The sequence below is a fragment of the Amphiprion ocellaris genome, chromosome 3 (assembly GCF_022539595.1).
Source record: "Amphiprion ocellaris isolate individual 3 ecotype Okinawa chromosome 3, ASM2253959v1, whole genome shotgun sequence".
In the NCBI taxonomy this organism is placed as follows: Eukaryota; Metazoa; Chordata; class Actinopteri; family Pomacentridae; genus Amphiprion; species Amphiprion ocellaris.
The window spans coordinates 25,634,899-25,651,546 of NC_072768.1; the positions used below are offsets into that span (position 1 = coordinate 25,634,899).

General features: G+C 40.7%; 2 protein-coding genes across 4 annotated transcripts in view; one reads left to right on the forward strand and one right to left on the reverse strand.

Moving 5' to 3' along the window:
* LOC111564040 (voltage-dependent calcium channel subunit alpha-2/delta-4-like) overlaps positions 1–16,648 on the reverse strand; it is a 95,252-nt gene that overhangs the window by 35,495 nt on the left and 43,109 nt on the right. The window lies entirely within an intron of this gene.
* On the forward strand, positions 1,034–15,316 carry LOC111564045 (leucine-rich repeat and transmembrane domain-containing protein 2-like). The gene is made up of 4 exons (XM_023263377.3): positions 1,034–1,392; positions 11,996–12,135; positions 12,927–13,610; positions 13,919–15,316. Exons 2-4 carry the CDS (start codon positions 12,090–12,092, stop codon positions 14,398–14,400), a joined length of 1,212 nt encoding a protein of 403 aa, XP_023119145.2. The 5' UTR covers positions 1,034–1,392; positions 11,996–12,089; the 3' UTR covers positions 14,401–15,316.

The following is a 16,648-nucleotide window of genomic DNA, read 5'->3' on the forward strand; positions in this document are numbered from 1 at the left end:
ACTGACATCTATCAGTCTGGAAAGGGTTCCAAAGCCATTTCTAAAGCTTTAGGACTCCAGCGAACCACTGTCAGAGGAGAAAACATGGAACAGTGGTGAACCTTCCCAGGAGAGGCCAGTCGACCAAAATTACCCCAAGAGCACAGCGACGACTCATCCAGGAGGTCACACAGGAACCCAGAACAACTTCTAAAGAACTGCAGGCCTCCCTTGCCTCAGTTAAGCTAGCAACTCTACTGCTTCACTAACAGGATCCAGACAGACGCTGTTACACAGTATTTCAGTAACACTGGACTACTGCGGTATAATATTTATTTGCACGTAAATACTATACCTGTTCTGTTAGCATGTAGCAAATGCTAGCTTATGTGGGGGCCGGATGGTGTTTCTTGTGGACTTGTGCTGACTTCAAACTGAAATCATGGCAGTGACCACAAGCTTCAAACTAAAGTGGCTCCAAAGTGGGTGATGTGACACCTGGCTGTATCTATCTTTACATACTGTCTATGCCGTCAAAGTGATAAGAGGGTTTACTGAATTTGAAGTATTTCATATAGGAGACATTTAGATGTTGTAGTGGTAGGACTAATTTCGAGGGCACCCATAGTTCCACCAGGAGGTTACATTTTACCCCTAATCCAAATTCCAGCTTACAATGTGAGGTACTTATTCTTATCCTTTAATAACTGTATTTTTTAGCTTCTTATACAGTTGTTATTCTGTGTAATCCAGAGGTAATCTATTGGTACATGCTGTGTTATGAACAGTACAGCGAAGAAATACTACAGTACATATTCCAGCCTATCTGCCTCTCCATTCAGAGCTTAGCCCCTGCAGCTGCAACACACTCTGCTGCTACTATTTCTGTCAAACGGCTTTAATGCATATTACACACTCAGTACAACACAGACAGGACACACACACACACACACACACACACACACACACCATTAGCAGCAGCATGTGGCTCTCTCTCTCTCTCTCTCTCTCTCTCTCTCTCTGTCTCTCGTCCACACAGAGACTCGCCCGTCCTCAGTGTTCTGCTGTGTTAGACTGAACGCTCACGCACACGGAGCTGAGAGAACAAGATGATAAAGAGGAGGAGGACGATGAACACTGTTTGATCTGGAATAAAACTCCAGTCCAGCTTCTGCTTTCTGATTTGAAAACGTTCCAGATTTTGGTCTCAACAAAGAATCGAGCATCTGGTGCTTTAAGTCGAGACCAGTTAGTGTCCTTGAAGACAAGTGTGCTTCATTCAGAATCCAGACTCCGCTTTTAAGAGAAATATCTGCTTTTTTAAGCCACTTCTTTTCTGAACACTGCAGATGAAGGAGAAGAACAGTTTTTGTCTTCTTTCTGTGTTTGGAGGCTGAAGCAGCAGAGCAGATGGTGAGCCGCATGTGTGTGTATGTGTGTGCGTAGATACAGTATGTACAGTAACGTGCATGTGCCTTTGAAAGTCAGAAAGAGTGTGTGTCTCTGTTAGTGCATCTACACTATGTGACCACAACTTAGTGGACATCTCTGTCTTCGATGTGTAACTCTAATGCGCTGTTAAGTCTTTGCCTGTTTTTCTTCATTGTGAATGCGGTTCTTTAGTTTAAAGAAGCTGCAACATACTAAAGCTGATAAAAATGAACATGATTTTCATTATTGATTGATCTTGATTATATTCATGATTTATCAGTTACTGCTTTTCCCTAGGGCTGCACAGTGGCTTGTTGGATAGTACTTATGCCTCACAGCTAGAAAATCCCTGCTTCCCGGCATCTTTCTGCATGTAGTTTGCATGCGTGGGTTTTCTCCGGGTACTCAGGCTTCCTTCCACAGTCCAAAAACATGCTGAGGTTAACTGGTGATTCTAAATTTTCAGTAGTGAATGTGATTGTGATTGTTTGTCTCTATATGTAGCCCTGTGATGGACTGGTGACCTGTCCAGTGTGTCTCCTGCCTTCACCCTAAGTCAGCTGGGATAGACTCCAGCCCCCCCACGACCATAATGAGGATTAAGTAGTGTAGATAATGGATGAATGGATGGTTTTCTCTATGAAATGCAAGAAAATAATGACAGAGTGACATATCAAAATTTGAAGTTTTGCCAGATTGACAGTTGTAATCTTAGATTAATTGTCTTATTGTTGCTTAACAGCATAAAATGAGAATATCCAACTTTGTGTCAACAGTTTGTTTGTCCCTTTCCTGCTTTAACCTGACCATGTCCCTGTGCACAATGAAATCACAATGAAGAAATGGTGTTCCCTGTTTGGTGTAGAAGAACTGCCCTCACCTTAGCCCCATCCTACACCTTTGAAATGCAGTGGAATGATTAAGGGGAGCCAGACCTCATCACCCTGAATCAGTGTTGGACTTCAGTAATGCCTGTTGGGTTGAATGAGAAACCAGGAGAATGGAGGCGATTATTGTGCACATTAATTCCCAGAGTTTTGGATTCACAGCTTCAGCAAACAAATATGGCAAGAATCTTTTCCTGTCCACATACTTTTGACCATGTAGCATTCAAGGTAATGTGTGTGCTTTTAATAGAGACTCTAAAAGCATGTGGGAGATAGCTTGTGTGTGTGATTTTGGCACACAGTCGTTGTGTGTGCGCTCACTGTTTATTTGCTCACTGTTATTTCCTACTGCCTCAGTGTGGATGCTGCAGTGTGTTTGTGCTCTCGGCCTTTTGGACCAAACGCTCGGCTGCCTCGTTCTCAGGCTGTTTGGAGAAAAGTGCAGCCATGGGGGGGAGAGGCTGCCTGTCAGAGGCCATTAAGCAGCTAGTGGGATGCCACGTTAGAGCCCAGAAAACCGGAGCAATGCACTGCAGATAAAGCAGGGAACATCACATGGCAGGACTTCAATGACAAAATCATAACAGTGAAGTTTTAAATCGAGATAATAAACCTCCACGTTTCCACAGATGGAGAAAGATGTTCTGCTGCTTTCTGTAACAGTTTCAACCAGACCACCAAAAGGCTAAAAAGAAATGAATTTAGGACTAAAAGCATTCTGCACAGTCTAAAAAATCTATTAAATATATTAAGGGGAAATATTTTGAAGCAAGAAGGCTGGATTTACTGCAGTAATTGTTGCCATCCTTGGCATTTATTGGAAGAAGAACAAAGTAGTTAGATCATGGAATGTTGGAGCTGGGTAGGTAGAGCAAACCACAACAATCACACAAACATCCAGGAACACAGAAAAAATAGCCACCGACTATAGTAAAACATCATAGTTCATAAAAGACTATATTTTTATGTATATTTGGGGAGCAGCCAATAAGACGAATTGCAGTTACAAAGGCATTTCTCTATGGCAGGGGTGTCAAACGTATGGCCCACGGGCCAAAACTAGCCCACCAGAGGGTCCAATCCGGCCCATGGGACAACTTAGTGAAGTATAAAAATCACAAAAGAAGACATTAAATGCTAATTGTAAATTTGAAAACTATAAAGAAAAATAATTTCTAGACTATGACAAATTGTTTTGATCATAAAGTAAAACACTAGATTGTGTGTTGTTTTTGTAATATTTTGTCTTGTTTTTGTTGCTTTTTTGTCGCTTGTCTCATGTTTTTGTCGTTTGCTTCTCGCTTTGTCATTTTTTGTCTCGTTTGTGTCATTTGTGTAATTTTTTGTCTCGTTTGTGTCATTTTTTGTCAGTTTTTTGTCGTTTTGTATCTTTTTTTCCTCGCTTCTGTCACTTATCCATTTTTTTCTGTCACTTATCGCCTTGTAACTTTTTTTCACATTTTTGTTTTGTTTCATGCTGTTTGTCTCATTTTTTGTCATTTTGTTTCTTGCTTTTGTTGTTTTGTGCCTCATTTTTGTAATATTTTGTGTTGTTTTTTTGTTGTTTTTTGTCTGACCTTTGTCGCTTTGATCATAAAATACTATATCATTCAGCTCCAGATACCTGTGACTAAATGTGTTGTACCTTTGTAGACACTCTCTGATCTGTAAGTTTTAATGCGTAAATGATAAACTGAGACAAAATGCTGTTGAAATTGAATTTTTTTTCTTAAGAAATTTTAGGTTGTTCATGATGTTTGGTGAAAAGATAATTCATTAAATGTGAACATTTTCAGAATGTACTTTTTTGCACTAAAACAAAAGGAAAAAATTGAAGTTGTGGTTATTTATAGGTTATTATACTGTAATTTAACTGTTTCAGCCTACTTGAGATCAAATTGGGCTTTATGTGGCCCCTGAACTAAAGTGAAACTCCTGCTCTATGGTGCTACGGCTTGTGGATAAATCAACAACTGTTGATTAAGTACTCAACCCGGAACCCTGTAGGCTTTTACCTGCAGACAAAGCATGAGTTTACAAAATGTTATGGAGTAAGTGCAAAACAAATACCAAATAAAATAGTTTCAAATAATAAGTTAGAATGGAAACATTAGACTGGAAGTGAGCCATAAAAGCAGAAATGTGATGCAGGTTAACAATGTTTACTATGTCCCATCAAATTTGCTGATTGGTGACATCCAGCATAGCCTGACAGGTTTCTATAGACAGAGAGAGGCTTTACCTCATAAATACATTGATTTGCAATTTCATTTACATTTTTTATTCAGTCTGACATCATGATCATGTCATAGATGATCACCAGAGGCCCATGAATCCTTGCCATCAATATTATTTTCAGCAGGAACTAGTGTCACTAGTGGACACTTCTTTAGAATACCCAATGATTCAGGGAAGGCAGTTTTATCATGAAAACATTATGGCCTTGTTGTAAAAACAGTTAAAAACCTAATTTTCACAGGTTTTGATAACTGTTCAGTCATAAATATGAGTAAATATGGAGTATATTACTAAATGATGAGGCAGGTGATCATTTTGAGGGACAGTATTACATGCTGGTTGAGAGTGATGTCTGTATTGTCACTAAGTCCAAACAATGTTACGTTTGGTGCTGTTGGGAATCATTCTACTGCCTTTGGCAAGGAAAAATGTCAGTGTTATCATTCCTGCCACTAAGCGCTGATCGGTACTTTTTTCCCCCTTTTTTTATTTTAAAACTATGGAAAAAGTCATCAATAAGCACAACATCAGGACTTGACCTGAATGGCAAAACAGAAACTGATATTCAGGAACAGACCACTGAGAGCTATTAGTTTCAGTGTACTCTACTAGCCCACCACAGTCCAACCATTTCCCTCCTATATCACCATGACAAAAGAGACATCTGTAAAATACCAAGAAACTGCAAACTAGGTCTCTTCGCACTGCATTTTTAAGCCCGTGTTTATGTGCATCACAATGTAAAGTTTATAGGCTAAGTAGGATATCAGCAAGGGGAAGAAACACTAACGAGCATATGCCGTGGACCATGCGAGCAGCCCAACCAGGAAGATGGGGTAATCTTATTGAAATACACAGTAGTCATTTTGGAGTCTGACATGCAGTTCTTGTATTGCATTCACTGACCAGATCAATCGTTGGCTATTCTAGCTAAATTAAATGACAACAAATTTAAGTTGTATAACAGCAGAGTGAGGTTGTACACAAACATGTGCATAGGACCCGCTGTTCCGACACCATCTGGACTCCTGAGCAGGCGTCTGTCCCGCTCATGGATTGAAGCCACAGTTTTAATCTCTGACCTGTCACTGCTCCGTGGGCAGCGTCTAATCTGGCTGATGGTGCATTTGAAGAGATGTTTCAACCGCTGTTTGCACCCAAACCTTACATAAAATTCAAATAATTAGGAAACTTAGGGGCAGCACAGTGGCTTGGAGGTTAGCATTTTCGCCTTGCAGCTAGAAGATCCCAGTCCTGGCCTTCCCGGCATCTTTATGCACGGAGTTTGCATGTTCTCCCTGTGCATGCATGGGTTTTCTCTGGGTACTCAAGCTTCCTCCCACAGTCCAAAAACATACTGAAGTTAATTGGTGATTCTAAATTGTCCGTAGGTGTGAATGTGAGTGTGATTGTTTGTCTCTGTGTAGCCCTGAGATAGACTGGTGACCTGTCCAGGGTGTCCCCTGTCTTCCCCTTAAGTCAGCTGGGATAGACTCCAGGCCCCTACAACCCTAATGAGGATTAAGCGCTACAGATAATGGATGGATGGAAGAAATTTAGGACATTTTCTCTTCACTTTCTATTACTATGGCAGCACTACTGCAGTCAGGCCCCTGTTGTAATGTGCAACATCAAGTGAACAGCATACTTTTGGAGTGTGAAACCAACATTTGAACATGAAATGAGAGAAAATTGATAATGAAAATCACAATAAAAACAAGCGCAAAGCGATAAGCCCAAACCACAAGAGTGCAATGATTTTGAAATTGGTTTTCATGATGCACCATTAGTACAGCTAGATATATAACTTCAATACTTTATGGTTACCAAAAAATTATATCTCTGGCAAATGAACTTCAAAAACTGCCAAACTGGTACTGAATGCCTAAAATAGAAAACATACTCCTCCAGACTTTATGAAGTAAACATGCACATTGCACTTTTTTACCCAGAGCAGCATGACACATTTTCTCTGTGTAGATCTGTAGACACATTTACTGTATTACACAGTAAGTCTAATTTAAATTTGCCATTCCCTGATTTTAAGTTCCACTCCACACTTTTTGATTGAACTCTTTTAAAAATGTGTGTATCAAAGTTACATATTCAGAAGTTTTATTCTCATAAAAACAATCCCTTCCTACATTAAACCAGCTTCAATGTAACGCAACACTGCTACTTCCTGAAGGAATGTGTGCAGATCTCTGAAGTCCCTGCCTCTCCCTCCATTCACCCATCCCAACTTACAGCAGCTCAAGCACACTAGCTCACCTACAACTCTGCTTAAACACTGCTAAAGCAGAACTAAACACTTCAGTTAAACGGTAAAATGCTCAGCAATGGTGCTGACTTCTTATTTTGCTCCTGATGTGTCTTTTAGTATCTAAAAAACATGATATAGACATGTTAACTAGGTATAACAATTCTAACAAGAAAAGCACTCAGACAGCGCAGTACTCCATCAAGGCTGCTCAGTCGTATCATTTCCGATTAATTAAATCTTTAATACAAAATTACCTTGCGGTGAGCACAGGCATGTGCTATGCCTGTGTACGTTATGTATGGATATCGAATTGCACGAACTTATGGGACTCGGAAACACCCCCACAATTTAATCAATTGTTCCTTGCATCATTTCCAACAGACAAGTCGTGATAAGTTTTCAGCGGTGGATTTGTAGTAGGATCGCAATCGTGATCGTCAGTAGGTCTGTAGGCAGCTGATGTGGTGTTCACTTGTCATAGTTACAGTGATGCCGTGCCGCTATTTCGCAATGATACAGAAATCTTTAACCAATCTATGGATCCAGACTACAACCTGCAGCACTGGCAAAATCTAATCAATTAGTCCTTGTGTCATTTCTGACCTTCCCTGAAAATTTCATCCAAATACGTTTTTGAGTATTTGGATCGTACGCCGATCATCAAATAACTCCGCCGTATTCCTTGCCAGAGTAATAATTTGGATAGTTGTACACCTTTATTTATTTATGAAGAAACAAAGGCAGAGGGGTTAGGGTATGATATGCAACAAGCATAATTATAATGTATAGTTGTGCTTAATTGAACACTTGCTGATTTTAGAAATAATTTAACAAATCACTTTATTCAGCACGCCACAAGGGCAGTGACTGTGGTGCATGCACGTGAATACTGTACAATATATTCAAAAAATGCAAACCAAAGAAATCCTTTTGACCAGCTGGTAGGTATCATTTCAGAGTAAAACAAGCTGAGTTTAGGTGGACCTCACAGCCTCAACCTTTCACTCTGCAGCCCACACTAAGTGGTGTTCTGAAAAGCCAAAAGTTCCAAGTAGGACGGAATAAGACACGATCCAAGAGACAAACGAACGAGGAGTGAAATGGTAAAAAAAGAAAGAAACAGAGCCAGGAGCAACTTCAGCTCTTGATGAATACAAGATGACATACCACCTTGATGTTTGCTTTTGATCTTCAGCTTGCAGCTGTTTATCTTTTGGGATGTATTGAGAATATTGCTAATGCACAATGTTGCATATTAATCCCCACGTAAAAGTTTCTCAATGAAGACCCTGATTTGGACTGTGTGTACTCAGCTCCATCAGCAGGATTTATGCAGGGCAAGATCTTAGTTTTTTTCTTTTTAAAAAAAAAAAAATCCTCCCTCTTGTTTACACGTAACGCAATTCAGTCTCCATCTGTTGGAGAGGTCACAGGTCATTTCTCTATAGGACATTCCGAGGTCTGATGATAGACACTCATCCTCTTATAAACTGCTGTAGTAGATCTAATGTGACTGACAGCTGTCAGTCAACATCTCATCCAAAGTTGTAGGATTTCCACTTTTTCCTTCAGTGGATGTTAGCATAATCCTGCACCCATACTGGACCTTAAAGCAAAAAACATCTTTCAGTACTAAAAACACAGTAGGTCTGTAATGGTAACTTTTTATGCCCAGCATGACAGTTTCAAATTGACTGAAACAGTATACATGTTTAATAATTTGATACCTGTAATCTGGCCAAGTTCAGTCTGTCCATACAACGCAGGAGGCAGAACAATCAAATGTGGCTTTGAACTGCTAAATGAACCTTCCTCACCTGACCTGCATCATCCAACTTCTGTTACCCAAGCTAAAATCCCACCTGCGTGGTCACCATTTCAGAGTGATGATTCAGTCATCCATGCTGTTGAAGAGCATTTAGAAGCTCAAGATGTGACCTTCTTCTGTAAAAGGAATAGCGTGAACATCAGTGGGCTGAGTGCATTGAAGTTATAGGAGACTACGTTGAAAAACAATGCAAGAACAATCTTTCTCCTGTGATGTTTTTCTGGTGAGGCCGAGAACTTTTTGAAGTACCCTCGTATATGTCTAAAAAGGTCTAAGAGCTAGAATTCGCTCGGGGCAATGACACTTTCAGGCTAGAATGACTTCTGTCTATCCTGTGACAGACAAATCACTAAAGCAATGGTTAAGTTGAAAATACTTCTTTGCAAAGCTAAAGTACACTACCGTTCAAAAGTTTGGGGTCACTTAGAAATGTCCTTATTTTTGAAAGAAAAGCATTTTTTTTCAATGAAGATAACATTAAATTAAACAGAAATACAGTCTAGACATTGTTAATGTGGTAAATGACTATTCTAGCTGGAAACGGCTAATTTTTAATGGAATATCTCCATAGGGGTACAGAGGCACATTTCCAGCAACCATCACTCCTGTGTTCTAATGCTACATTGTGTTAGCTAATGGTGTTGAAAGACTAATTGATGATTAGAAAACCCTTGTGCAATTATGTTAGCACATGAATAAAAGTGTGAGTTTTCATGGAAAACATGAAATTGTCTGAGTGACCCCAAACTTTTGAACGGTAGTATAAATCAAGAGTATGTCAACAACTGAACAGGCCTGCTGTCAGGAAATTTGACATGGATGCATTTCCATCAAAAGCAATCCAAAAAAACACTCACACAAATGTCTATGATGCTTTGGCTGCTTTGAGATAACCTGCAGACAGCCTGTGCATCAGAATTTACTTTACATTATCTGCTACTCATATGATGATTTTCTTGTAAATATTATATCCAGACTAAGTCTCTGACTTTGTACTTGTAATTTCTGGCTTTTGGGTGACGTAAGTGACGTCAAATGTTCTCTGAGAGTCACACTTTCCTCTTTCCTTATGTCCCATTATCTCCCCCCTCCACCTGTAGTGTAATTTCCACTGTTTTGTAATGTCATTCGTGGCCTGAGGCAACTTTCCTGCATCACGCAGTCCGCAGAGGAGTGACTGGCATCTTTGTGCCAACTTAACAAAAGAAAGACCTGCAACAAAAGAAAGACCTTGAGGCGGCATTTCTCTAGCTCTTTATAGGACAGATGATGAAGTGACAGCACTTTTCTTTTTCTCCGCAGCTTTATCTGTCCTGCACACTTCCCTCTGCATATCTTAGATAGCAAAAGAAGGGAAATTAGTAAATTAAAGTCAACAAATCTTCTAAAGAAATAATCATAGTTTTCTTGATTGCATGTGTGAACAATACTGGCATTGTAGTGCATCTGAAGCACGTAGGAACTGTGAGTGGGCATTAAGAAGACAAAAGTTGGCTTTGACTTATTTTTGACATATTGGATGAAAACACAGAGGATAATCCCACGTCATCAAGTCTTATATGTTTTTTGTTTTTTTTTTTAGCATAAAAGGCAAAGAATGAAAAGGATTGAGGACAAGTGAAAAGCTGTGCATTACAGCCCAATTCCAGCCTGTAAAGCTGTTGAAGTTCTTTAGTCGACATACTCCACTTAATCTTATATATCCAGTTGTACTCTTTATGGTGGTTGTGAGGTTTGAGAAACCAGCTTGTGAGGACAAAATCATCAGAGTGAATGCCTGAATCTCAAGTGTGAAGCATGAATGTGTAAATGTTCCATGTGCTACAATACCAACAAGATCAATGAAAGTAAAGGCATGTGAGGCTGGAAGTGAGCAAAGTAAATTGGAAAAAAAGGTCACAAAGGATTACAAAGATCACTCCTCATCGCATAAGCAGGAGTTTTTCAATCATCAAAAGAAATAGCTCTTGTAAACTCCTCTAAATCTTCTTATTTTCAGATGACGGGTGAATGACCGATTCAGCTAAACCAAATGACTAAACCAAATAACCAAAATACCTAAAATACTTGTCAAATGTGTTTTATGCCAAAAAGTACAGCAAATTATCTATTTTCACACACTCAAGAATCTAGTATCTCTAAGACTACAGGGTATCCCTCAAGTCTGGACACATAGGCAACAAGAAAAGCACTCAGAGAGCACAGTACTCCACCAAGCCTGCTCAGTCATTGTATGATTTCTAACAGATTAAATCTTTAAACAATTTGTGGTCTGCAGCAGTCGATTTGTAGTAGGATCGCAATCATGTCATCGTCAGCAGGCAGCTGATGTAGTGTTCACTTATTGTCATAGTTACAGTGACACTGTGCCACTATCTCGCGATGATACAGAAATATTTAACAAATCTGTGGATCCAGACGATAAGCTACATCACAGCCAAAATCAAATCACTTGGTCTTTGTGTCATTTCTGACCTTCCCTGAAAACTTCATCCAAATCTGTTAGTCCGTTTTTGAGTAATGTTGCAAACAGACAAACAAACAGACAAACCAACGGCGATTGTCACATAACTCTGCTGCGTTCCTTGGTTTCAAGAAATTAAAATTTAAACAACATTTTATTCAATATAAAAAATTTTTAATATATTGAATTTGATAAAAATTTGATAATTAATCAAATATAAACTCTCATTCAAAAGTTTGGGGTCACCCAGACAATTTCATGTTTTCCATGAAAAGTCAAATTTTTATTTATGAGCTAACATAAATGCACAAGGGTTTTCTAATCATCATTTAGCCTTTCAACACCATTAGCTAACACAATGTACCATTAGAACACAGGAGTGATGGTTGCTGGAAATGGGCCTCTATACCCCTATGTAGATATTCCATTAAAAATCAGCTGTTCCCAGCTAGAATAGTCATTTACCATAATAACAATGTCTAAACTGTATTTCTGTTTAATTTAATGTTATCTTCATTGAAAAAAACGCCTTTCTTTCAAAAATAAGGACATTTCTCAGTGACCCCAAACTTTTGAACGGTATATATATTTAATATAACAGCCATATTTAATCTGTGGAAGCAAAAAAAATATAGTTAATGAGATTTCCTATGTGTCCAGACTGTAGAGACATCCTGTTTTGTCATAACAATAGCCAATGATTAATGGAATGTTTGGAGTTATTCGCTACACAAACTGCCACTAATGGTAAAAGAAAAAAAAAAGTGTGACATCCAGTGCCTGTGAAAAGAAAAATCACAATATCAATTACAATATCAAATAGCTCTAGAACCAGTAGCCCACTTTACTTAAGTATTTCATACTTCTACAAGTAACTTTCCTTTTCCATTTCCACTGTTTTTCAGGACAATCTCCAAAGCTGGATGTTGGAGTGACTCGACAGAAAGCAAGAACAGCCAGATGCCAGCCTAAAGTTGCAGTGCAGTTGATGTTGCAGACATGAAGGACTTAGACCAGTATGGACAAGGTCATCTGGACAGTCTGAGTGAGTCTTAACAGAGACATCCATCCATCCATCCATTATCTATACACCGCTTAATCCTCACTAGGGTCGCGGGGGGGGGGCTGGAGCCTATCCCAGTTGACTCAGGCGAAGGCAGGGGACACCCTAGACAGGTCGCCAGTCTGTCGCAGGGCCACATACAAAGACAAACAAGCACTCTCACATTCACACCTACGGGCAATTTAGAGTAATCAATTAACCTCAGCATATTTTTGGACTGTGGGAGGAAGCCGGAGTACCCGGAGAGAACCCACGCATGCACAGGGAGAACATGCAAACTCCATGCAGAAAGATCCCGGGAAAGCCGGGATGCGAACCAGGGACCTTCTTGCTGCAAGGCGAAAGTGCTAACCACTACACCACTGTGCAGCCCCCTTAACAGAGACATTATCTCAGAAACCAAGAGATCAACAGCTCAGCCTTTTAACTAGTTAGTCCAAAAACAAAACAAACACCAGTTTGAAATTTGCTTCCATAATGCTTTTAAACAAGTAGAGAACCTGTCTGACATTGAAACATTCTAGATGTAGAAGAGATTACTAAACATTTTCATAATGTTTAAGTTAGCTTTCCTTTATTTTCTTCTAATTTCCTCCATTGATGGTATTACAGTGTTGTCATTTCTCTTGAGCTTCATTGAGATTGGCAGAAAAATCCACAACCAAAAAGGAGTTGTCAAATGAGGTCGTGTGAATAAGACATCTCTGTATAGTATTTAATTTTATGTCAGTTTAACAGATGCCGCTGTTCTGTTTGTTTCTCATGTCTTCCAGTCTGCACGGCTCTGTCCAGTTTGATGTTGGTTCTACAGGGACTTCTGGGCTCTGTCAGTGGTTGTCCTGGTGTCTGTACCTGCTATAGCAACACAACTGACTGCTCTGCTGTCGGCCTCCTCTCTCTGACGCCTATCCTAGGGCTGCTGGGCCAGGACCCTCTGGCTCTCCGCCTACCCCAGAACAACCTCTCCTTCCTGGGCAAGACTGACCTGTCCAACCTCAGCAGCCTTGAGCTCCTGGACCTTTCCCAGAACCACTTTTCCACCTTTCAGCCTGGAGCTTTCTCAGGCCTGAACAGCCTGCGCTGGTTAAATCTCTCTGCTAATTATCTCGGCATACGTCTGGCAACATCTGAGCTCAACAGCAGCATAGTAATTGTCCAACGTTTGAATGAAAGTCAAGAGAGCATTGGTTTAAGCAAGGAAGTTTTTAAGGGGCTGTGGCAGCTGCAGGGACTGGACTTGTCCTCCAATGGCCTCCTATGGCTGCCTAAGGGCCTGCTGGATGGGCTTCAGAGACTCACCTGGCTGTCCCTGGCCAGCAACCGGTTGGTGGCCCTGGAGAGAGTCACATTTGAGCCCCTGGTGGGGCTCCAGCAGCTCCTGCTGATGGGAAACCCCTGGGAATGCGACTGCAAGCTGAGGGACTTCAAGCACTGGATGGAGTGGTTGATTTACAGGGGTGAGCAGTGCTATTAGCTGGCCTCTCAAAATCTCAAATACTCTGCAGTTGATAGTTTAGCAGTCGGCTTACAGTGCTTTAAGACTGTACTGGAGCAAATCAGGAGTCTGTACTTCAAAATCGGTATAATTGAAGCAATTAAGGGTTGCTCTGCAGGATGGTTGTATGCTGAGCATAGACATCTAAGAATATAATGACCTCCATGTCTCTCAATATCTCTCCTCATTTCTTTCTTCCTCCTTTCCTCCACTTCATCCCCATGTTCTTCCCCTTTCTCTTCTTTGTTTCCCTCTCCATCTCTTTTATAGATGGGCAGGTAGATGCAATGCAGTGCAGTCTCCCAGGGGATTTAAAGGGCAGGGACATCCGCAGTGTGCCAGCAGAGATGTTCAACTACTGCCTGCACAGTCTGACCAAGGAGGGCGCGTCAGGTTACGCTACCCGGCCTCCCTGCCCGCCTGGTCGAATCAGCAGCACCGACGAATGTGTTCGCCAGCGCTACAGGCCTGTCAGTGTCCGCCGGGCACATGGCACACAAATAGTTGCAGGGGTGGTTTGCGGCACAGTGTGTGTCATGATGGTGGTTGCCGCAACCTACGGCTGTGTCTACGCCTCACTGGTGGCACGGTACCAGAGAGAAATGAAGAGTCGTGGGCAGCCTCTAATGGCTGAGTCTGGAGCTGACACCGACCTGGAGGATGGGCAAATGTCATCCCCGACCTCACCACAGGAGACGCCACCTAAAGAGGCCTGTAGCTTCGTGCATGGTTATCGAATCAGCAGCTTCTGACACACTAACATTTACTGATGTGGGATCATCCCAGGACGTTCTGGCTACTTCTGCTCCTCAGCTCTCATCATAAATGAGACAACCTCTGCAGAGAGAAGCCCTGCAGCTCTGTCATTGTGCTGAAACTCTCTGGGCGGAGACTGATTGTCCAGCTAATGGAGTGGACTATATTCAGTGAAGCTGGGACGCTGCAGCACTTCTTTTAATGTATGGATGCTCTGTGAATTGTTATTCCCTGCGTTGCATCTCTCAGCCAGCCTCAAAAGTACTCTGAAGCTGCTGTGTGGCACTTCAGCACCTTGACCTCCCTTTATCTGTGTTTTTGTTTCTTCTTTAGAAATATGAAACTACCTTTGTGTTCAAGCTGTATGTCTTTGTATCTCAATCCATAAGCACAAGCTCCACAAGTACAAATGTCTGTGAATCTGTGACATTTCTCCCAGTGTTAGTTGCACAAAATTATTCTCATTAACTTTGTGTATTTTATGTTCCCAAAATTGTGAAATATTTCTTTGTACCTCTGTTAGGTAGAATCCTTTCATAATAACGCACGTTGCATCATATCAGAATTCTGCTGCTATCTGCTTTGAGCTTCATCACTGAGGTTAACTGCAGTCACACAATAGTCAAGCTGTACTGCTGCCTAGAGGGCAAGCTTTGAGCTGCAACAGCTTCTAATCCAGCACAAACAAACTCTATAAATCAACATAAAAAAGTTAGGATGATTAATATTGGCAACACTAGGAAATACAAGATACTGACTGAAAACGTTTGAGGATATCAGCCCTGATTTGCTGTAACTTCAAAATGTTTATTTGAATTTACTTTCTGTGATAAGCACATGAAACATTGTCCCAAATTCAACTCAAGGACTGTTAATTCTGTTGAAGACAATAAACTCTATATTTATGTAAAATGGATGTTTTTTCTTCTCAAACACTGTCACAATTTGACAGCCACAAAACTAAAAGAAAAGAAAAGGAGTACTCCACCAAGGCTGTTCATTCCCCCACATGGCACTCTCAGAAATGCAGCATTTTTTTGTACAAATGCAGCATTTGTTTATTAGTTTTTGATGATCAGAAATCACGGCAACACAGAATCTGGCCATTTAAAATAGATATATCCACAAACAAAATGACCTTGTGCTGAGCACAGGCGTGTGTTATGCATGTGTATGTTATGTACAGATACCAAATCACGTGACCTAAGTATGTAGCGGGTGGCGGGAATTGATGGGACTCAGAAACACCCCCACAATTTAATCAATTGTTCCTTGCATCATTTCCGACGGATAAGTCCCGATAAGTCTGCAACGGTCAATTTGTAGTAGGATCGCAATCATGTGATCATGAGCAGGCAGCTGATGTATTGTTTACTTGTTGTCATAGTTACAGTGACGCCGTACCGCTATTTCGCGATGATACAGAAATCGTTAACAAATCCGTGGATCCAGACTATAAGCCACATCTTGTGTCATTTCTGACCTTCCCTGAAAATTTCATCCAAATCCGTTTTTGATTAATGTTGCTAACAAACAGACAGACAAACAGACAAAAATACGTCGATCGTCACATAACTCTGCCGCATTCCTTGGTGGAGTAACAACACAGTTCACATGACAAAAGATTCTGCCTCTGACCCCTTACACAGTCTGAGCAGCAGTCAGGGGAAACCACATTCATCAGTCTCTTACATCATCAAACCAAGATATAGGCAGCTGCCGATATTGATATAAAGGTAAGCTAACGTTACTGCTAATGCAATGTAATGTGTGTGTAACTTTAAAGTTACTCTCAGCTGGATGTATTTCCTGTTGTCAGAACAAATGAATCAGTTTTAGGATTAGTGACGGCTTCTATGCAGCTTCTAAAGAAATAATGTTCAATAACTATTGTTTTCCAGTCATTTAACAACTCTCCTCGGGCTGAACCCTGACAGTCAACAGATGAGTAAATCAACAACTGTATGAGCTGCTGCTCTACAGTGTAGAGAACATGTATGTGTAGTGATGCTAATGCTAATGCTAGGTGACAGCGTGGTTCAGAGTTTGAAACTAGCTGGATTTACTGAGAAGAATCTGTTTGCAGTGCAGAGGGACAACATCACCATTGTCAAGAGCAATAAACAACAAAATCAGTAAGCAACTTCATAATGACAGCGTTTGCCACAACACATCTGAGTCTCCCTGCAGAGGAACACAGCTTTTCCACCATTAGTTTGAATTAGATGTGCAGCAAGTACTCAC